The sequence below is a fragment of the Phascolarctos cinereus genome, unplaced genomic scaffold (genome assembly GCF_003287225.1).
Source record: "Phascolarctos cinereus isolate Bilbo 61053 unplaced genomic scaffold, phaCin_HiC Scaffold_2;HRSCAF=192, whole genome shotgun sequence".
NCBI classification, from domain to species: Eukaryota; Metazoa; Chordata; class Mammalia; order Diprotodontia; family Phascolarctidae; genus Phascolarctos; species Phascolarctos cinereus.
Genome location: NW_027555625.1, coordinates 106,930,216 through 106,953,490, shown reverse-complemented (window position 1 = coordinate 106,953,490; position 23,275 = coordinate 106,930,216). Strand labels below are relative to the sequence as shown.

Below are 23,275 nucleotides of genomic sequence, written 5' to 3'. Positions count from 1 at the left end.
AAAACAGCCAATTTTATCTACATGTAGACATAACCGCCCACTTCTATGCTATTTGACTAGCCAATGTTTGAAATGAGCATGGTACCTCATTAAGAAAGGGGTTAATTTTTTTGTCATTTGCCATTTAAGAAAACTAGTAGAGAGCATAAACCATGTCATTTTTCCAGATTCTGAAACATATAAATGCATTTTCAGTTTATTTCACACACATTTTGTAAATCTGAGGACTTGATTATAAGTGAAGGGAAGCCATACAAGAAATAACACTTTTAAGACTTAGATTTCCTGCATATGTAGCAAGTGGCTAAAAACAATAATAATAATATAGTATGTAATTCCTTCTACTGTAAAAGGGAAAATTATCCTGAAATTCCCTGCACACACCAACATATTTTAAGAAGAATATAATTTAGACAGCTTATAGTCTTCTTATGTCATCAATGATGGCAAATTAAAATGGGTCTTACATACTCAATGCACAGGTCTGGAGTATTTAGAGAAGCTCAATATGTTAAGTGCAGTATATCTCCAGAGAAATTAGGTATTGACTGCATGCCTCAGTGAGTAGAAAATCTACAAAAATCCATACTACGTATTGATCTAAATATTACTTTTTAACACTACTAACAATGTAACAAATTTTAAAAAGGTGCATTTGACGCAGATATAATTCTTTTTAATTATCAAGCAACAAGCCTGAAGTGGTGTATGGTTTATACATCTTGGACTTTATAAAAAATGAACAAGGAAAAATTTCAGTCCAATGTGTTTTCTTCTAATTTTACACTAAACAAAGAACTTTAGCCTCTCAGAAAATACCTTTGGGTCACATGAAAGAAATGAGTTTGGAATAATCCATGAATATACATATATATATATATATATATATATATATATATATATATATATATGTATATATATATATATATATATGTATATATATATATATATATGTGTGTGTGTATATATATATATGTATATATATATGTATATATATATGTGTATATATATATATATATATATACACACACACATACATACATATACATATACACACACACACACACACACACATATATTGCTTCAGTAATATCTTTCTTTTTCTCTTTTTTGGCAGCAATAATAGAACAAGCTAATAGCCAAAAAGGCTTTTTTAACTCAATGATAAGACACTCAGATGGAAAAGCTGATTGGCAAAAATCACCTCTTACAAGCTACTTCATTATAAAAACCCAATTATTCCAAACAAAAATGAGGTTTAAAGCTTCAGTTCTCAGATCACCATTACAAATAGCAGCAAAAACTAGACACTCCAGTCAGATCACCATAAATGGCCATCTCATAAGTTAATTCTAAACTGAAATCGGAATATTTCACTGGGTCTGACCAAACATAGCAAAGTCAACATTTCTGGATTTTTACAGTGGGTACACATCAAATATTCTGATAATTTTCTTTGTTTACATGTTACTAAGTGTCTATGGTATTTCTTTGCTTTTAGAGCAGAGGGAAGGCTACTCTCAGATTAAGCTATATAGTGTACTAAAAGCCATTAAGTGAATTTTTAGGGATAGGAATGCATTCAGGGACTTCCCCAAATGGGGATTATGCTGATGATGGACCATCTATGACATAACAGATAGGACGCAGGGAGTTGCTTGAGGCACACTGATTCTATGTAACCTTCCTAGCATAAAAAAGCTACCTGTATGAAGCAGGATTTGGGTCTTTCTGACCCCAGCACTCTAACCATGACACCACACTACTATTATTCAATTCACAGACACAAGAATTTATGGATCCCTTTTTTCTGACCTTCAGGCACAAATAAAAGATAAGTCAATGAAATTTCAGATAAAAAAAAATTCTGTTTCTGTTTGTTTTATTTTTGTTTTTGTTTTGAGGTAATGGGGGTTAGGTGACTCGCCCAGGGTCACACAGCTAGTATGTCAAGTGCCTGAGACAAAATTTTTTTGTTTTTTAAAATTCTGTATGGCTTAAGAAATTTCATTAATTTGATTTAGTGTAGATCAAAAATGTAATTTTTCTTTGCTATTTTCTATAGCTGGGTCTACCTAGTAAAGGACACTAAACTAGTAAAAGGATATTTATTCCTTAAGTCTATAATACTTGGTTAAGAAATAATAATATTAGTTAACATATAAATAGCATCTTACATATATTATTTCACTTGATTCTCACAAAAACCCTAAGAGGCAGGCTTTATTATTATCATCTCTATTTTCCAGATTATGAACCTGAGACTGAGAAGTTAAGTGACTATTTCAGGGCCACACAGCTGGCAAATATATGAGGCAGTGTTCAAATGTGCTCTATCTATCATGCCATCTAACTGTCCCAAATGAAATGAAAACAACTGCTGATTTTCCTTACATAGTTGGTATCTACCAATCATATAAAATGACAAATGTCTTCACTAAATTTCTGACTTCACTGAATCCCATCCAGTGTGTAGTAAAATCAAGGAGGCAGGGCAACTAAGCTATTAAAATGGAAAGGCAAAAACTCATCTCAGTAATCCTAAAGAGGGTGTGTAAGCCTGTCTTCTATTCAGGAGCTAGCTGTAGGTAGAATATAAAATGAGCGAGGACTCAGATCTATAGGCTAGCATCCCCAAAGTGGCCTTCATATTATGGCTGTAGAGTATGCTGGCAGGAAGAAGGACACGAGAGCCTGAAGACACCTCTTCCTGGAAGAACAACTCATCATTAGGGACTGATTTATTGTGCATTTGTTTATATTTTTGTGTTGTTTGTTCCTGGGAAAGTACTATGGATTGGGCTACGCTGTAAGCTGCCTAAGGAATCAAGCCCAGAATACAAAAAAAGAGCCGGGTGACGACATAAATTCAGAAACAGTTATTTCCTTCACGATACCTTCTGAACCCTTTCATATTGTCTCCAATGTGCCTGTGTGAGCAGAAGTCATAGTTTTACGGAAACTGTGCACAAAAAGTATAAATGGAAAAAGGAGGAAGAAAGCATATTACACCTACACTATGTGCAACATATGGATTCACAAAAGTTTTGTAAAAATCAAATCTTATTTTAAATGCACTAGTGAAACTTTCTACTTTGAATCTTATGATGAATCCTTCTGCAAACTGTCTTTTGATTAATCTATCTTTCCAATAAATACTAATTTTCTATATGTTGTGTTTGCTTAAAGCAAATCACATCTATGGGTTAAGCATAATAAAGAAGAAAATAAATTAGGAATCTGAACAGTTTCCTAAATATATGGCCATCCTGATTTCGTTCTTGGCAAATCAAGAACCTAAATGCAAAAATCCATTTATCAAAATTTATTATTTTCCAGGGAAAAAAATGATGCCAAAAGTTTACTAGGTAATGGCAAAAAAAAACCTATCTCTTTTCTTATAAAAGATAGCTTGTTCAGGTCATAATCCCATGCATTAGAGGAAAAGAATGACACAATTAGAGCTGGCATGGCACAAACCTAAGCCCATCCAATAGACGGTACTACCAGAGTAACAGTTTCAGAGATGGAAACCGCCAGCTAGAAATGGGAAACTTAACCTCAGTGTGAAAAGGTGGAGGGTGCAGAAAAAAGTGTAAAGTGTGCATTTACTACCTCCAAAGTGCCAAGCCATTGAGGTGAGGTGGCACAATTTTATATTCTTGCCTTGGGTACAAAATTAGTTAGTTATAGGGTGCCAGAAAGTTCTACAGCCTACTAGCGTTTTAAGGGTTTTTACTGGAGGAAGGAGTAGAGTGATTAAGAGAAAATAGCTCAAAAGTCACAATTAGCTCAGTGTTGTAGTTGTTTCAGTTAAGATAGGTGAATATCTGAGCCAATCATATTGTAGTATAGTTATACTACCAAAACAATGCCAACTCAGGAGATACAAAATTTCCAGTTACAGTGATGTGAGAGAAACATCTTAAATTCCTCTCAAAAGCCTCACTCTGCCAATAATCTGGTAAAAGATAAAATCAATACAATCCGCAGAAAAAAAAGTTTTAACCTAAAAAAATTATCAGTAAACATTTTAAAATATGAATATGAGTTGGATGAAAACTTAGTTACGTAAGTGGTTTTCATTAGGTATGACAAATCTAAATTAAAATACATTTATTGGCCACCTGAGAGATGGTATGTGGAGGCAAATATATAAATAACTATTACATTTCAAACTTAAGCCTACCTGAGTAAAAAAATAGTAGTTTTCTTTACTCTATACTCAAAGGAAAGAGATGAGTTCCTACCTTTGAAAATTTGCCCTGGGCTAGGCAAGGTGACATATAACTGTAATCCCTGCCACAGAGTAGGTAGACTAAGGCTGGTGCTTTAGTTCAGGATTTCTGAGCTGCAGTTGACTGAGTATTCTCCATAAATCCAGCACCAATATACTGAGCTCCAGGGAAGGGGGGACCACCAGGTTTTGGGATTGGGGAGTGGGGAGGTGAACTACCTCAAGTTACAAAATAAAGTAGATCAAAGCTCCTGTGCCAATAAGAGTAGGACAAGGCCCATGAGTGGCCCCTCTACTTCCAGCCTGGGATAGACAGGAAAGCTCAGTCTTTCCAAAAAGAAAAAAAAAATTACCCTGAAAACATTTCCTTGGTGGAAGAAAATATAGCTGACAATCTTATTTCATTTTTCCATTGGCCTACCTTAAACTACCATGGGTTTTAATAGCTCTGGCAAATTATCAAGACCCTCTACATTACATGGTCAATGGTCCTTTTAATAGAAAAGGCAATAATACACAGTTGTTTGTGCCAACTAAAACTCGTTAGAAAGTATTAGTTTAAGGTAACAGTTCAGCAGCTATTAACAAGTGCAAGTTTCTAATTGTAATTAGTGACACTGTAGTCCTTTCCAAAAGGGTAACAAAATACACTTCAATTGGGTTAGTATATTTGAAAACATTTAAAAAAAAATAAAACTTTATGAAGACAATATTTTTTATAAGCCAAAGTTTTTCAATAATTACCATTTTTTCCACTAGCATAACATTCGAATTGACTTTTTGTCTTGCTGACATAGCAACTAAGAAAGTTGTGTTGCATTGACCACATTGATTGTGAACAAGGCAGCCATCAGTGGAACTTGGCGCCATATATTTTCAATATTGACCTCCCACTCTCTTTTCCATGGCTCTATGGGTCTGCTATTGGATTTGGACTGCAGTGTAATAAACAGCTAAGGTTTAATTAATGGTAAATGAATACAAGACATAGGTTATGACTTTAACTAATTAGGGAATTGTTGAATTAAGTCTGCCTTGGAATGCAAGGCAGTACAATCAATATCCAATAAAAGGACTATGTATGTAATTTACCGCAAATGTGTTTCCGATACCATCAAAGTGAGTTTAAATAAGTAAGATATATGAAAGGCGACTGGAAGAGATTTTCAAAAGTTAACACTTTATAGTTTTGGAAAAAGGTTGGGTTTTTCCCCCTTCCCACTGAGAGACGATATCTTCAAATACTCTGACATGGAGACTACAAAAAACATGGGAACAGTTCTATACACCTTCACTTTTTACCACTCCTGTAAAATTCCTGATGGTATAGAAAAGACAAAGTTCCTGCCCTGTAGGTTTACTAGTGCAAGCCAACGAATTCCTAGCCAAATTGCATATGAAGTTTTCCTTGGTATCCACAGCTCTAGCCCCTTCTTACTTATATAAGCAATAGTTATCACAGTCTCTAGTTCATTCCACTGTCAGAAGTGAAATTTACTGAAATAACAGTAGCTCATACCTTCTGATACAATCTCACTGGCGCTCAAAATCTCACCACTCTTGAAATGGACTACGCAGCCTGATTACTCATTCTGTAATCACACTACTGAAATAAAATAATAAAAAAGAAACCTACCTACTCCCTTGTGGGCATCTAAGCTGGTAAACTCTACTGTCCCATTATGGCCCTTTCTAGGATTTTCCTGATACTGTTTGTGGTTCCCATTGGGACAATATCTGTAGGAAAGTCCATAATCTGCAAGATAAACCTGGAAGACATGAACAGACAAATGAATAATGCTTTTGTCCTCTGAAAGTATAACCTTTATAATTAAGTCTTAAGAAACTGATAGGTTAAAGACGGCCTTAGATCTCCATTTTATTAAGCCAAATGGTGCCTTAGGATAAAATACATACAACTGGGGGCTATAACAACTAACCTCCCCATTTAAATCCTTCCTTCACCGTAGTCATATCTTATTTCTAGGCTGAGTTAGATTTTTTTTGCTTTTTTATTTTGTTCCTAAGCTCTTTTCCCTCCAGGTGGGCATCCAGACATCATAAAGTGCAATGTTGTCTTTTATCTGTCCTCATGCTGAATGAAGACCCATGTCTCTCCCCAGACACCCTCCCTGCCACATATCCATGTGACAAAAAGGGGGGGGAGGGGAGGGACTGCAAAGGTTTGTGTTTTTTTTTTTAAACTTAAACATAATGTTATATGAGTTCCTATTAACAAGAAACATAAAAACAGTGGACACACTGTAAAAGGCAATGACTCTTCAAAAAACACCATCAAGCTGTCTATGGGTAAGAATAGAACATCAATGCAGGACTTCTGGCCTTGCAGACCAATCTATACCATCACTGTTATCTTTGCAAGTAAGTCAGAATTGCAAGCAGGACCTCCAAACAGAATATAGATTGTTAGAAGTCGGAAAGCAATCCAAGTGAATTTTTCTCAGATTATATTGGAGGAAGAAAAAAAGGAGTTGGTTTTATAGCTACAGCATCACTGAACAAAGAGCTGTTTTGACTAGACAATTATTCTGACCCATGGTCAGAAAATGGTATTTTCCACAGCACGTATGTGAAGGCTGCCCAAGAAAAAAAGAAACCAATCAACTTTTTTTTTTCCTTCCTTAAATGCTACATTACTATTTCTTTAAGTTTTCGTGGTGGAATTGAAGCTTAATGAGGCGGCTGCCTGAGGACAGAATTAAGGCAGTGGAACCTGCATTTTACAATTAATATCTATAGAAAGAAAACATAGTTTTCTTACTTTAATTTTAATCGAGCTATGAAAAAACTAACATTATATTAGGAGAAATTTTCATCTACAATGAAAAAAAGTAGTGCATTAGCATGCTTAGTTAGCTAGCCAGAATACAACAGAAAATGAGGTTTCAGTTTCCTTTATTTTTCAGTCCAATGCTATTCTGTATTGAGGTCCAACAAATCACTGTTCTCTTTACCCCAAGGAAACATAAACTATTGGAATAGCTGGTCACTTGAATGAGTGTGGTTATTTGTTTATTTCCAAGACTGAAGAACCCCTCAAAATTTGTGGCCAAAAAGGGCTATGGAGCCACATTCTCTACACGGAACACCACCATCTCAGAAGAGTTAAAGGTACAAATAATTCAGAGGACAATGGAAAGAGCCATGATGAAGACAGCATGTCACCAGCAACGAGAAGTGACCTAAAAGGCATCACTGGGGACATGCATGACCAGAAAAGGAGGTGGATTAATCATGAAATAAAAATGAGATATAACAGATGGAAAGTTATCTGTGGTCTGATTGTAATGATACCCCTAAGATACAATAAGGAGAGGTAAGCCTAAATGTCACCCAATGGATCCTCTATGGAGAACAAATGGTAAAATAAAGAAAGAAATTACACAGGGTAAGAAACAGTGGGAGGGTTACATTCATCAGGGTGAGTATGAAAGGAGTACATACATCAATGAAATCATGATTTTAGCAAAGTACCAAAGAGCACTGAACTAGGCATTCTTAACAGTACAGATGTACATTTCTTTGTACAAGCGATGTACAGATACCCTTTGAAAAGTATTACCTTTATAATTAGATCCTAGTTAGTTAACCCTCACAAAAGCAGTTATATGAAAACATGCATACTTAAAAAAATAAACTGAATCATTTCAAATGCACTCTGGGAACTTCTCTTTTAACAGAATCCTCTGATTAAAAGCATTTAAAATATTAATCATTCAAGAAAAATGAAAAGCAACAGATGCCCTGTCCTTAAGGAGCTTACAATCTGATGAGGGGAATAAAATATTTACAATCAAGGATACAGGTAGAATGACATGAAGGCAAAGGAATGGCCTAGACAAAATGCTCTAACTAATATGGGGGGGGCATTCACTTTCAGCTTGGAAAGAGGGGGAAGAACATCTTTATGGAAGAGATAAGCACCTTAGCTGGGAAAAGAAGAGAAGGACTTCAATAGGCAGGCATGTGGGATTAATCAATCAATCAAACATTTATTAATCATCTACTATGTTCCAGACACTATGCTAGTCACTTTACAAACATCTCAACTGATCCTCACAACAACGAGAGATAGGTATCATCATTCCCATTGTACAGATGGAAGAGGAAGGGGAGAAGGGAAGAAGCAAGCGTTTACAGACTACTACTTGCCCGGCACTATGCAAAGCACTTAAAAAATATCTCATTTAATGAGAAAACTGAGTTATTGAGGATTTAAGTTAAGACAGAGGAAATATAATTGGAAAGGAAATGATGGCTACATGATTTTACTAAGGTAGATGAGGAGACTAAGGCAAACAGAGGTTAAGTAACCTGTCCAAGGTCACACAGCCAGTAAATGTCTAAGGCTGGATCTGAACCCCAGCGCTCTATCTACTGCACCACCTAGCTCAACAAGTATTTATTAAGAGCCTCCCATGGCTCTCTGAGCCCCAGCCCCGCAACTGGCAACATGGCTAAACGTACCAAGAAGGTCAGAATTGTTGGTAAATATGGAACACGTTATGGTGCATCCCTCAGAAAAATGGTGAAGAAGATTGAAATCAGCCAGCATGTCAAGTATACCTGCTCCTTCTGTGGCAAGACCAAAATGAAGAGACAGGCTGTGGGTATCTGGAATTGTGGATCCTGTATGAAGACAGTAGCTGGTGGTGCATGGACCTACAATACTACCTCTGCTGTCACAGTGAAATCTGCCACCAGAAGACTGAAGGAATTGAAAGACCAGTAAAATCTTCTTATCAAATATCTGTAGCCCATAGTCCAACAATAAATGGGTTAATTCATGAAAAAAAAAAAAGAGCCTCCCATGACCCAGGCACTGCTAAGTGCTGGTACAAATATAAAGAATGAAACAAATCCTGTTCTCAAGGAGCTTCCATTCTAATGGGGAAGAAAACATGTATATAAATATGTAAAGAATAGGTATAAAAAATAAATACAAGATGGTTAAGTGAATTTGGGACATTTGCAGTTGAGTTATAAGTATGTGCTTCATGAAGAATATGGTGCTTGAGTAGAGATTTCAAAGCAGATAGACAGAGAGGTGGGCATGCAGTGCAGGGTTAGGGGCCGGCCAATGCACAGGCATGGACACAGGTCATGGGACACCTGTGAGGAACAGAAAGAATGCCAGTTTTGCTATATTCAAGAGTACAGGATAAGGACAGGCTAAGTAATAATAAATAATGGGGCTGGAAAGCTAGGCTGGGACCAGGTTATGAAGGGCTTTAAAAGCTAAACAGAGCCTTGTGGAACCCTTGCAGTTAGGGAGCAAAACATGAATGATACCCTGCAAAAGAGACTGAAAAGCAATTAGAGAGGTAGGGCAGGATGGTGCCATGAAAATCCAGTGAGGAGAAAGCATCAAGAGAGGAGGGAGAAAATAGTCATCAGTATGAAGAAATGTGACAGATGGGTTGAGAAGGATGAGGACTAAGAAAAGACCATCAGATCTGGTAAGACAGGAATGGCCCAAGTGAATTCTTAGCATGAGAATGCATGTTACCTGATAGGCGGTATATGCCCCAATAGAATGTGAACTCACGGAAGACAGAGATATTTTTGGTTTTGTCTTTGTATTCTTTGCACCTACCCTAGCACAGGGCATATAACAGATGCTTAATAAATTCCTGTTTATGTGAAAGGGAGGAGAGTGGTAGAAAACCTGAAAAGATAGTTTGGAGTCTGATTGTAAAGGCTAATAAATGCCATTCCAAGGAGTTTCTCATCTAACCTATGAGCAATGGGGACCCACTGAAGTACTTTGAGCAGTAGAGTGGTATATTTAGACCTGTACAAATACACTGGGACACCAGATTGGAGACAATTACAACATCCCAGGAAAAAGTTAATGAGGATTTAAATTAAAGTAGAGGCCATATAATGGGAAAGGAGATGATGGATGCCAGATTTTACCAAGGTAAAATCAAGAAGTCTTAGCATCTAATTCAACAGATGGGGTGGAGAAAAAGGAAGAGTCCTAGAAAACATGTAAGTTTCAAGCTTTGGGGACTTGGAGGAGTGACAAGAAAGGTGAGAGGATGAATAGATTTTGTCATGTTTGTTGCTGCCATTGTTCAGGGCAGGGACGCGAAGGTCTGATGTTAAGTTTAGGTTTCGGACGTGTTACATTTAGAGTTCCAGCAGAACATTTGAGTGAAGATGCCCAATGAGCAAACAGGGATAATTTAAACTATGGGAATGGATGCAACTGCCGAAAGAGAGTATAAAAAAAGAAGACAAAGACAGACCTGAGAGGACACCCTCACAGAAGGGCCTAGGAAGGCCATACATGGTTCACAGGAACAATCAGGCATGGATGAAAACGAGGGAAAAACATGCTACAGGAGCCAAGGGAGGAGGTATTTAAAGAAGGAGAAGTCAATTATACCAAAGCCTACAAAGAAAGGTCATGAAGCGATCAATCGACAAGCATTAATTAAGCACCTCCTGTAGGTCAGGCGCTGTGCTAAGCACTGGGAATATAGGTAGGGGGAAAGTCCCTGCCTTCAAAAGTCTCTGCTTACATTCTAATGGCATGGAGCCATACTGCAAAGGGTTGAGGAGTAGGGTGGTAACATAGTTGATGGAACTTGTTTAAATTACATTTTAGAACATTAGGAGTGAAGGGCAGCAGAGACATAGACTAAAGAAGTAGATGGCCATGGGAACTTGTATTTTTTTTTAAGTCTGTTTTTAGGATAGAGGAAGGCTGAAGCCTGTTTATATGCACCAGAAATGGAGACAGTGAAGGGTAAGATTATAGATCCACCTAAGGCCTTATTTTGTCTCTCTAAACTGTCCTCTGGTAATCTTACTGGCTTCCACAGGTCAAATTACTTCTCTTACAAAGATATCTCCCATGTCTACATGTCTAGCCTTAACTTCTCTCTTGAAATTTTCTTGGGGCAGCTAGGTGGTGCAGTGGATAGAGCACCAGCCTTGAAGTCAGGAGGTCCTGAGTTCATATCTGACCTCAGACATGTAACTCTAGCTGTGTGACTCTGGGCAAGTCACTTAACCCCAACTGCCTTGCCCCCCCCCAAAAAAAGAAGAAATTTTCTTTCCACAAATGTCATTGCTTCCCTACTGTCATGTTCCTCCCAAACATCTTCCAACTCATTTGCCATTATGTAAAAAGGCTTCTGGATAAACTAAAGCTGAAGCTTGTTTAGTAGAATTATGAAAAAAACTGTATAATTAGAGAATGTTACAACTAAAGATATTAAACATCATTTGATCACCTCTCCCCCCAAGTATATGAAGCCAAGAAAGAGGTTCAGTGATTTACTCAAGGACACAGATTAGTTACAAGAAACCAAATTGGAACACAGGTCTCTTTTATTCCTATTTCAGCCCTCTTTACACCTGACAGAATCATGGAATATTAATATCAGATGCAACCTCACTGACTACCTAAACTAGTGTTTTAAGGTTTGCAAAGCACTCATTGGAGCCTCACAACAGGGTAGCTGTTATTAATGTCTCTAACAGTGTGGCTGGGGTGAAGTGGATAGAGTGCCAGTTCTGAAGTCAGTAAGAAAGCCTTCTCTTCTTGAGTTTAAATCTAGCCTCAGACAGTCACTAGCTGTGTGACCCTGGGCAAATCCCTTAACCTTGTTTGCCTCAGTTTCCTCATCTGTAAAATGAGCTAGAGAAGGAAACGGCAAATCATTCCAGTATCTTTGACAAGAAAACCCCAAAGAAATCACAGTCGGAGACGACTGAAAAACAACTAAACAACAACATTAATGTCTCCATTTTACAGACGAAGAACCTTAGGCAGAGATCAGGTGACCTGCCTAGAAGTCACACTGGTAATAAGTACTTGTGGCAGGATTTGAATTCAGGTTTGTCTGACTCCAAGTAGCTGCCTCATACTTATACCTGAACAAGTATCCCCTAAAACATATCCAACAGGTGGTCATTCAGTTTATGCTTAGAGACCTCTAGTAAGGAGGATCCCACTCTCTTTTAAAGCAGCCCAATGCATCTGGGATGGTGCCAAATTTTAGAAAGCTTCTCCTTAAATGGGACAAAAATCTGTTTCTCTGCTATTTCTACCGACTCATTCTAGTTCTGCACCTGGAGCCACGGTTTGTCTGAGACTTAACACATTCAATTAGAGATGGACAAAATCCCTTTATATTTGTTTTTCATGAGCTTCAAAGACCAAAATAATCTATCATCTAATGAGCTTCTCTACATGGAGAAGGCTGTACTGTCCTTGGGATGGAACTTCAGTGGCTTTCAAGCATGGTAGAATCTGACAGAGCTTATATTTTACTGCCATAGCCTTTGAAATTCCAGGAAAGACATCCTGCCATCAAAAATACAGAAGCACATTTCAGAGTTGGAAGTGACCTCATCAGCCATCTAGTCTAACCTATACATATCCCAAAACAATTCCTTTTGTCACATAGCTAGTAAACGGTCATCTAGTCTCTGCATGAAGAACAAGGTGGGAAGCTACTACTGTCTGAAGTAGCTCATTCCACTTTTGGAAAGCTCTGTTAGGAAGATATTTGCTTTATCAATCCTAAATTTGCCTTTTTGCAACTTTGACCCATCAGTCCTGGTTTTGCCCTTGGCAGCCAACAGTAAAAGTTTAATTCCACATGACAGCTCTTCAGACACTAGAAGAGATCATCACCCCATTCCCTCGGCCCACCCCCTGCCAAGTCTTCTTCTGAGGCACATTCTTGGTTCCTTCAAACTGATCCTCACATAGCATGGCCTCAAGGTTCTTCATCATCACAGGTGGATTCCTGTAGATTCTATTTTAATTAGTGATGCTTTTCCTAAAATGTGGATGCCTGGAACTGAATACAGTAATGGCAATGTGGTCTGACCTGGGCAAGGTAGGATTAACTGTAGCTTTCTTATTCCTAGAAATCATGCCCCCTCATAATGGTTCCAACATGGCACTGTATGTTTGTTTGGTTTTTTTGGTTGCTTTTTTTTTATCAGTTATATGACTTACCCCACCTCTAGCTCTTTTTCAGAAAAACTGGCCCCAACAATGCCTTCCTTCTCTTATATTTGTGAAATTGAGTTTTAAACCAAAGTATATGACTTTACATTTATCCCTAATAAATGTCATATTATGTTCAACTCGATATTCTATCCTGCCCAGATGATTTTGGATACTGACTGTCATCAGTGTGTCAGCTATCCTTCCTGGCTTTGTATGATCTACAGATTTTGTAAGCAGCTCATCTATGATTTTATCTAAGGCACTGATAAAACTGTTAAAATAGATGTCCTGGGGCACTCACTAGAGCCCTTCTTCCCAACTTTCACCAGTTCAGAATCTAACTGTATGACAGCCTATGCCACACATTCTTGTCTCTCACAATAATAACATGAAATACTTAAATCACTTTGCTAAAATATAGATAAACTATATGTAAAAGATTGCCCTGTTCCACCCATTCAGTAACCCATAAAAATAGCTTAATTAGGCATTGCATGACCAGTTCTTGATGAAAATATACTGGCTCTCTGACCAAACATAACTTTTCTAAATTTTCCACAAACCATTCACTCAATAATCTGTTCTAGAATTTTGCCAGGAATTGAGGCCAAGCTCACTTGCCAATAATTTGGAAACTCTTCCCTTGAAAGGGAAAAAAAAAACTTTCTCCAGTACTACTCTACATCACCCAATCTCCTCTTTCTTTCTCAGGCATCACTGATAGTATCCCAGCAATCACATCCACCAGTCCATTCCAGGAGGTATTTCCCTTGGACCAGATGATTTGAATTCATGGGGTAGGTAAAGGGAGGACCAAATCCTCTTCTATTTGTATCATGTATCAATACTCTACTAACCATTATTTTTCTATCCTTTCCACGTCATTCTCATTGGCAAAGAAATCAGAAAGGAATATAACAGAAAGAAAACAGAAGGAATGTAAGGTTTGAGCAGGACTGCTCCATTCTCTGCTGTCAGTCATCATCACCCCATGCAAACCAAACAGCAGTCCTATCATCCTATCAGATGATTTTCCCCCCTTTTATTCCCTACTATAGCTAAATATAACAACAACAACAACAACATCCTCCCTTTTTTTGCAGTCCTTAGTCTTCCTCTTAAGCATTGGCTCATTTTGAGCTTTAGTGTCCACTCCTGACACAATTTTTACAGGTTTTGTCAGGTTTTTGTATTCATTCTTTTTATTTTTATTGCTCCACCTCCTATATGTATCTTCAAAAAAATCTAAGTTGTTTGGTGAGTTCTCTATGCATCCACATTGGTCTTTTCAGGAAATTCTCCTTTTCCTACCTAGTTGGAATCTTTTCTTCTTGTGTCTTTAAAATTTCATCAATAGGATTTTATATCAAAAGGTCCCCTTTTGGGGACAGGAGGTATACAAGAGGAAAGGCAGGTATCTGAACTTGTGTGTAGTTAAAGGCAAATGTTAAAATAATATAGGCGAGCACCCTATGAAAATTGTTTAAGCAGGCACAGGCAGCAACTCACTCCTATTTTTGCATTTATTAGTCTATCATTCATTTGAAGGTTTGCCTAAAAATCCTTTATAAGTATTTGTATAAATACCTAGACACACTCACATATGTACATTTAAGAGTCAGCTTGGCATAGTGGATAGACGGCCACTTTTGTCAAGAAGACCTGAACTCAACTCTTGCTTCTAACATATAATAGCTGGATAACCTTGAGTAAGTCATCTTACTTGCAAGTGCCCCCACTCACTTCCTGAAGACTCTGAGTTAATGACCAGGTTAATGATCTGTACTGACAAAGTTTTCAAAAAGAGAGTTCCTGCACTGATAAAATCATAGATTCCGTGAGTCAGCTAGGCACCAAGCATTTACACACCACACACTTATATGTACACACATCCATAAATGCGTACCTATGTATATATACTTTTACCCTCATGAAATAACTGAGAAATAGAAAAGCATATATTATTATCACACTCTGGATGGTAACATTACCCACAAGTGTTCCACTTCCTTTAAAAAAACTTCTTATATTTCTGTATCAGACCATTACCAACTATCATTCCATCTTTACACATACTTCACCCCTCTCCAAACCTGCTATACTCCAAACCAAACTTTATTGAGACCTATAATTCCCTCTAACCCTCAGGCATTACTCCCTGTTCCAATGTTACCTTCCTCCCTCTCCAATCTCTACCTTATATTTAACCAATAAAATTCCACTCTGTTCTTTACTCTGTAAGCCCTTCTCACAAACTCAAGCACTAAAATATTCCCACCATTTTCCTCCTCTGCTCTTACCCATGTACTGATGAACATCAGATAATTGTGCTCACTGGGTACAGTCAGCACAATATACATTATTAAATTTGAACTGGGCCCTCATTGCAGCAAGGCAATACTTTTATTCCACTCTGTTTCCCAAACTATTTCAAAACTTCTCTTTTCTCCTCAAGGTTCTCATATCTCCCCATCCTTCTCCTCTCTCAACTAAGAAAACTGGGGCCATTAGCTATGAGTTCTCTCTTCTCCCCTTCTCATCCTCTCAAAACCCCTTGATATTATCCTCAACTCTATTCCTTTCCTCCAGTCTCTGATAATAAGGTATCCATTTCCTTGCTAAGATCAGCCTCTCTACACGTGTCTCTAATCTCATCCCCTTCCATGTTCTCAAGAAAACTGGCCCTACAAACATCTTTCTCCCCCCCACCCTTCTCTATCTCCCCATAAACTATCAAAGAGAAAGAGCAGGAGGAGCTTCAGCCACAGGCCTGGCCAACCTCCACTTGGGCTAGTCTAATAATATGTTGTTTATGAGAGACACAACTGAAACAGAAAGACACATAGAGAGTTAAAATAAAAGGCTGGATAAGAATCTATTATACTTCTTCAGTTGAGTTAAAAAATGGCAAGGGTAACAACCATGATCTCAGAAAAAGCAAAAGCAAAAACACACCTAATTAACAGAGAAAATCAGGGAAACCATGTTTTGCCAAAAGGTGTCACAGAGTATATAAAAGATACCACATAATTTTTTTTACATTACATCAAGTTTCTCTAAGAAAGCCTTCATTTCTCAAATATATGGGGAACAGAGTCAAAATTTATGAAAATAAGAGCCATTCCCCAATTGATAGTCACAGAATGGCGGTTTTCAGAAGAATCCAAAGCTATCTACAGTCATATGGGAAAATGCTCTAAGTCACTATTGATTAGAGAAATGCAAATCAAAATAACTCTGATGTACCACCTCATATTTGTCAGTTTGGCATGACAGAAAAGGAAAATAACCAATGCTGGAGGAGATGTGGAAAAATTGGGACAACTAACGCACTGCTGGTGACTGTGAACTGGTCCAACCATTCATGAGAACAATTTGGAGCTATGTCCAAAGGCCTATAAATTGTGCATATACTTTGGACCCAACAGTACCACTACTAGGTCTGTATCAAAGGACCTTTATTTATAAAAATATTTATGGTAGCTCTTTTTGTGGTAGTAAAGAATTGGAAATTAAGATGTCCCTCAACTGGGGAATGGTTGAACAAGTTATGGTGAAAAACTGTGATGGGATACTATTGTGCTAAAAGAAATGACGAAGGGGATGGCTTAAAAACAAAACAAAACAAAGCTGGGAAGACCTATGTGAACTGATACAGAATGAAGTAAGCAGAAGGAGGGGATCATTCTATATACTAACAGCAATACTATAATGAAGATCTCAACTGTGAAATACTTAGCTACTCTGATCAGTACAATGATCCAAGACAATTCTGAAGACATCATTATTAAAAATGCTATCCACCTCCAGAGAGAGAACTGATGAACTCTTGAGTGCAAACAAGTATATTTTTTCCACTATTTTTGGGCCTTTTTTTGGTGACATGGCTAATATTAGGAAATATTTTTTGCATGATTTCAAATGTATAATTGATATCATATTATTTGGGTGGGAGAGGGGCTGGAGGGAGAGAATTTGGAACTAAAAATTTTTTTAAAGAATGTTTAAAATAAGTAAATGATACATTTAAAAGAATTTTTAAAATAAGCCCTATCATTGATTTGTTATTTAACAATATGTGGTGCTATATAGTTGAGTCTCCTAAAAATGTCACTCAAAGAGCACATAGCAAGTGAAAATAGGCAGCAATGTATTACTAAATGAGCATTTCCCAACAGAAGTAGTGGAAAGGATGTTATCTGAGAGAGATTTGAGGAAAAAAGAAAGTGAACCGGTCACGTTGAGAATAAGGGATAAAGCAATAGATGGAATTTATGTTCTATCAGCATCCAAACAATATCAAGGAAACTAGGAAAGGGCACCAGCTATTAGTGGGTGGGCCACATCATGGATTTACAGAGGGGCATGTGCAAAGCTTTCGGTAAATTATCTCATATTCGTATGGAAAATATGGAAAGATATGGATGAGAATATTATACAATTAGAGTTGGAATTAGTTGCAAGGTCAGGCTCAAGGCACAGTTGTTATTACTAGCCCTCTTGAATGGGTTATCATCTGGATCATTCAATAAACATCTATTAAGCACCTACTGTGTTGAGGAAGAGTTGGTACATGACTTTTTAATGACAGATGACTTCACTCATTGAAGCCTCAGAGGCTGGAATGCAACAAAGTATGGCTTGATTCCCTGTTGCTTGTGCTAATTTTGGTCTAACAATTAATACCAAGAAAACACAGGTTCTCTACCAACCAGCACTACACTATCCATACATGGAGCCATTGATTACAGCAAATGGAGAATTCTGAATACTGTGGATTAGTTCACTTACCTTGGAAGTATACTTTGTAGAGATGTACATATAGATGAGAAGGTTGACACATGCATTGCCAGAGCTAGATCAGCATTTGGGAGGCTCCAAAGGAAAGTGTGGGAGAGAAGAAGTATAAGCTGCCTATCAAACGGAAGGCCTACAGAGCCATTGTGCTGACCCCATTGTTGCTGCCTGTGAAACCTGGACAGTATACAAGTGCCATGCCAGGAAACTGAATCACTTCCATTTGAATTGTCTTAGAAAGATTCTGAAGATCATCTGGCAAGATAAGGTACCAGACACCAAGGTCCTTTCTCGAGCTGAACTGCCAAGCATTCAAATTCTATTGCAGAGAGCACAACTCTGATGGGGTGGCCATATGGTTCAAATGTCAAATTGCCTAAAAGACTATTTTATGGAGAATTCATGCAAGGCTCACATGGAAGTCAGAAAAAGCAATGCAAAGACACTCTCAAGATCTCTCTGAAGAACTCCGGAATTGACTGTGGGACATGAGAGACACTGGCATAGGACCATCTAGCATAGCATGCCCACATCAAAGAAGGCACTGTACTCTATGAGCAAATCAGAATTTCAGTAGCTTAAAAGAAATGTGAGATGCACAAATTTAGAGACATCCTACTCCAAATGTTCATATGAACTATCTAAGCCTGTGACAGAACCTTCCAAACTTATATTGGTCTGATTAGCCACAGTTAGACACACTGTGCCTTGACTCCAATATAGTAATGACATTTTGGTCTTCTTCAAGAATGAAGGACAAAAATCAACCAATCAATGAGCCAGGTACTGTGCCCAGTTGTTTGGGATACAAAAAGAGGCAAAAGAGAGTCCTAGCCTTCATGGAGTTTACAATCTAATGGGATAAACAATATGCAAACAAATATATATAAAGCTAGATACATACAGGATAAATAGGAAATAATTAATGGAGGGAAAGCACTGGAATCAAGAGGGGTTGTGGAATGCTTACTTTAGGAGATAGAATTTTTGTAAGGACTTTAAGGAAGTCTAATCCATCCATCTTACTCATCAGCTAACTCTAACCTTCCTTTGGCATAGATTCATATGCTGGACCTAACTCATGGTCCTAACTCACTGGAGTTTGGAACTCACTGAGGGAGTCCTGCAGTACTTTTAAGTTTGATGTAATTGCCACAATATTATCCCAAAATAGGTACATCTAGAAAATTCACCTATAGGGATTCAGGAAATCCTTCCTCCATTTGTACTGTGAGATGGACATCAGTGATGACAATGGTCATCTTTGGTGACTCTGTGTTACTCTGCTGTACACCTCACTTAATACTTATCATCAGAGGGATTATTACACAAAATCATTTCTGGTTACAACTCTCAAGCAGTCTCTGAGGAAAATGAGAAGGCAATAGTCACCCAGATGACAGTTATAAAGAATATAAGACTTCACTTAGTCTACTAAGTTTACTGGTTTATAAAAAAGCATTTGACTCAGTAGAGAAAAATGCAGCCTTAAAAATTCTCCACCAAGATGTCACCCATGAATATGACAAGATCATATCAGCTAATATTTGATCTTAATCTACACTTTTTTTCTACAGTCAAATCCTCTTAATTAGCACACCCTGCTAGAAACAGAAGTGTGCCAGTTAAGCTCTCATCCTGATTATCAGAGACTGATGGGAATTGGGCTGGTGGAAAGAGATATTCACTATTCATGAATCTCTTTTAAAACAGGCAATTTAGAAAACACTTAAAAAACTTTAGAAAGGAAAGATCATCTTATTCAGCAACTGCAGTGGTTTTCATTAAAAAGCTAACGTTTATCTTGTTACAATAATTATCTTATTGGAGTAGGTCATAATATTTTCCTATTCCTTCATTGAGACACTGCAATATGAAAATCATCACAATAAACTAAATGCTAACTTATTAATGAAAATCACCATACAGCAGAAAGGGAATGAAGCATGGAATGAATAAGCAGCAAGTTTATGTTCCCAAAAGCCATTCACACCTGTTAACTGCTATGTGTACTCTCATGGATACACCAGATTTATCTTCTTAACTCATGCTATTCTAGTCATTACTAAACAGCATTCTCGGAATTTACTTACTGCTCCAACTGGCTGGCCAATGATCAAAGTAGCAAAAATGGAATGCAAATGTATTTTCTTCCCCAAATCACTGGTCAAAATAAATGCATCATAAGGTGTTAACTTGCTCTTCAACTTCAGCTTTCTTTTATATGACCACAAAGGTAGAGTGTTTTTGTTGTTACATAGCTTAGTTATCTTTCAACAAATTGCAGAAAGTCCATAATATTTGTTTTCTATAAAGGTGATATGTTCCAGTCCCAAGGAAGGTTATTTTTCTACATTTGTTTTCTGATCTCATAACCACCTACTCTATTCACAACATCTTTCATACACATCTCCTTCTCTCTCCCAACATAGCCACCACCCTGCTGTAGACCCTCATTTGCTCATGCCTTATTATTACAATAATCTCCCTGCCTCAAGTCCCTCTCTCTCCCCATTCTAGTCCATACTCCCCTTAGCTGTCAAATTGATCTTCCTAAAGTACAGTTCTTACCATGTCTTTCCCAACCTTACACCATTTAATAAATCGGTGGTTCCATATTGCCTCCAGGATCAAATATAAAATACTCTTTTTGGCTTTAAAGCCCTTCATAAGGCAGCCCCTTTCTACCTTTCTATCTTATACCTTACTACACTTTGCTCCACATCACCCCCTCCCATTTACTCTATACCCCAATTACACTAGCCACCCTGCTATCCATGCTTCCTCTTCCAACTCCAGTCATTTTCACTGGCTATCCCTCATACCTGGAATTCTCTCCCTCTTCATCTCCAACTCATGGGTCCTTCATATATCTTGTGTGTACATAGCTGTTTACAGGTTGTTTCCCTCATTAGGGAGTGAGCTCCTTGAAAGCAGAGACTGTTTTTGCCATTTTTTGTATCCCCAATGCACAGTCCCTACGAACATAGCAGGCACTTAATCCTTACTGACTTGACTTGAATTGATATTTGATTCATTGAGAATTAGGACCTAAAAAACAAACACACGAACACACACACATCCCCCACAATGCACAATTTTCTCATGAATAAGACATGCACTTTTTAATCAGTTCACTGATTAATCCACTTCTAGACCATTCACCAAGAGTACACACAGTTCCTTCAACTCTATAGCATACTTCAGTCTAATGAATTAAGTCCTTGAATCAGAGCAGTGGAAATCTTACAGTTTCTCTGATACTGTTTCCATTTGGTTCCATAAAATGCCTTCAGTTCCCCAACCTACCATACTTTGCCAAAGATGAAACCCTAATGTGATTTCAATCACTTAATCCCCAGGATTTGGGGGAGCTTCTTTCACAAGGATGCCGTCATTTACTGAAGAAAATGTTAAGGATCATTCTTGATTTCTAATTTGCCATTAGGCAAATCCACCCAGATAGCTGGTGGCTCAGTGGATATAGCACCGGGCCAGCAGTCAGAAGACCTGAATTCAGATCTGGTCTCAGACACTTATTAAGCTGTTTGACTCTGGGCAACTCATTTAATCTCAGTCTGCCCCAAATGCCTCAACTGTAAAACAGGGATAATAATAGCACCTACCTCCCAGTGTTGCTGTGAAGATCAAATAAGGTATATTTGTATAGGGATTAACATAATGCCTGGCACATTGTCGTAGTTGTTGTTCAAGCATATCTAACTCTTGGTGATCCTCTTTGGGGTTTTCTTGGCAAAGATACTGGATTGGTTGTCATTTCCTTCTCCAGCTCCTTTTATAGATGAGGAAACTGAAGCAAACAAGGTTAAGGGACGTGCCCAGGCTCACACAGCTACTAAGTATCTGAGGCCATATTTGAACTCCACGTCTGGTGTTCTACCTACTGTGCTACCTAGCTACCCATTGTAGGTGCCTAATAAACATTTGTTTCATTTCCCCTCCCCATTTTAAACAGTTTTTATGGGACTGTGAGTACTTCCCAATATCTCATTCCCCCTTAAATTCTGGTTGGATTTTAAAAAGCACAAGGGGTGTTGGGCATTTAATGGGAATAAATAGCAGGAAGGACAATCTGGTTCACATCAACCTTTGGTCTTTCTGTCTAAGCAAATCTGAACTTTACTGGAAAATCACTTGTATATAGGATGTGTCCATGGGCATTACAAGTACCTACCACAGTAACGTAAACAGAGAAGGTGCCAAATGATATTTGCTAATTCAATTTGACTTTATTGTAGGAATACTTTCTATGTAAAAACATATTTTTAAAGGGTTTACACAATATATGGCTGGGTTTAACCAACATGCAACTGTTAGCATCTGAGCTGTTTATGGGGATATTCATTGCTATGTCCTGGGAACTGCTCCTGAGCTCTTTACGGACTGCCCCCTGATGCTCATGAAACCAGGATTTGTCTCAGGCAGCTGTTACCAGCTACCACTCTTTAGTTTAAATGACCTAGACTCCTTAAAGGGGTTTCTTAACCTGCTACCTATGATCTTTTTTTTTCTTTTGTTGTTTTTTTAATGCTTTGATAATTGTATTTCAATAATTTGTAATCCTAGATAACATTATTTTTCCATTAAAAATTATTCTGAGAAGGGGTCTTAGGTTTCATCAGACTTCCAAAGGGATTCACAGTACATACAAAAAAAGTTTAATATCCCTCTTCCAGAAGACTATTCAAACCTCTTTAACACTACCTACAAAATTCTTAGGATCATAAATCTAAGGCTGGAAGAGAGAGACCTTATAGCTCATCTAATCCAACTCTCAATGTGTGGATGACAAAACTGAAGCCCAGGAAAATTCAGTGACTGGCCCACACAATTAATATGTTGCAGAAACAATATTCATACTTAGGACCTGTGACTCCAAATTCAGTGTTCAAAGCTCTGAATTCTTTCCAATGCTCTCCACTCTCTCGAGTTAGTTTGATTCAGTCACACTGGCCTAGGCTGTGACTGGGGATTCAGGAATGCCAATCACTACCAAACAAGATATTGTCTTACAAGTTCTTGACGGATCAGACTGGGCAAATCTTTCAGTCAGATGTGAGTACTCAGCCTTAAAGAAGTTACAACTGATATTTGCCAGTGGAATGTAATGAACACTCAAGAAATGACTGTGGATTGAATGAAGAGTAAATCACTCATTTCTTACAAAATACTGGCACTGTTGGGTAACTAAAATACCTTTTCTTTGGCTTAGAAAGAAA

General features: G+C 37.7%; 1 protein-coding gene and 1 pseudogene across 3 annotated transcripts in view; one reads left to right on the top strand and one right to left on the bottom strand.

Annotated features, from left to right (window-relative positions):
• The window catches only part of VRK2 (VRK serine/threonine kinase 2), an 88,782-nt gene that overhangs the window by 27,151 nt on the left and 38,356 nt on the right, over positions 1–23,275 (bottom strand). For all 3 annotated transcript variants that reach the window (XM_020996215.2, XM_020996214.2, XM_078149528.1), the window contains one exon: positions 5,874–6,006. In XM_020996215.2, the coding sequence (XP_020851874.1) occupies positions 5,874–6,006 (133 nt within the window). The remainder of the gene's footprint in view (positions 1–5,873; positions 6,007–23,275) is intronic.
• LOC110215050 (large ribosomal subunit protein eL43 pseudogene) lies at positions 8,687–9,037 on the top strand (annotated as a pseudogene).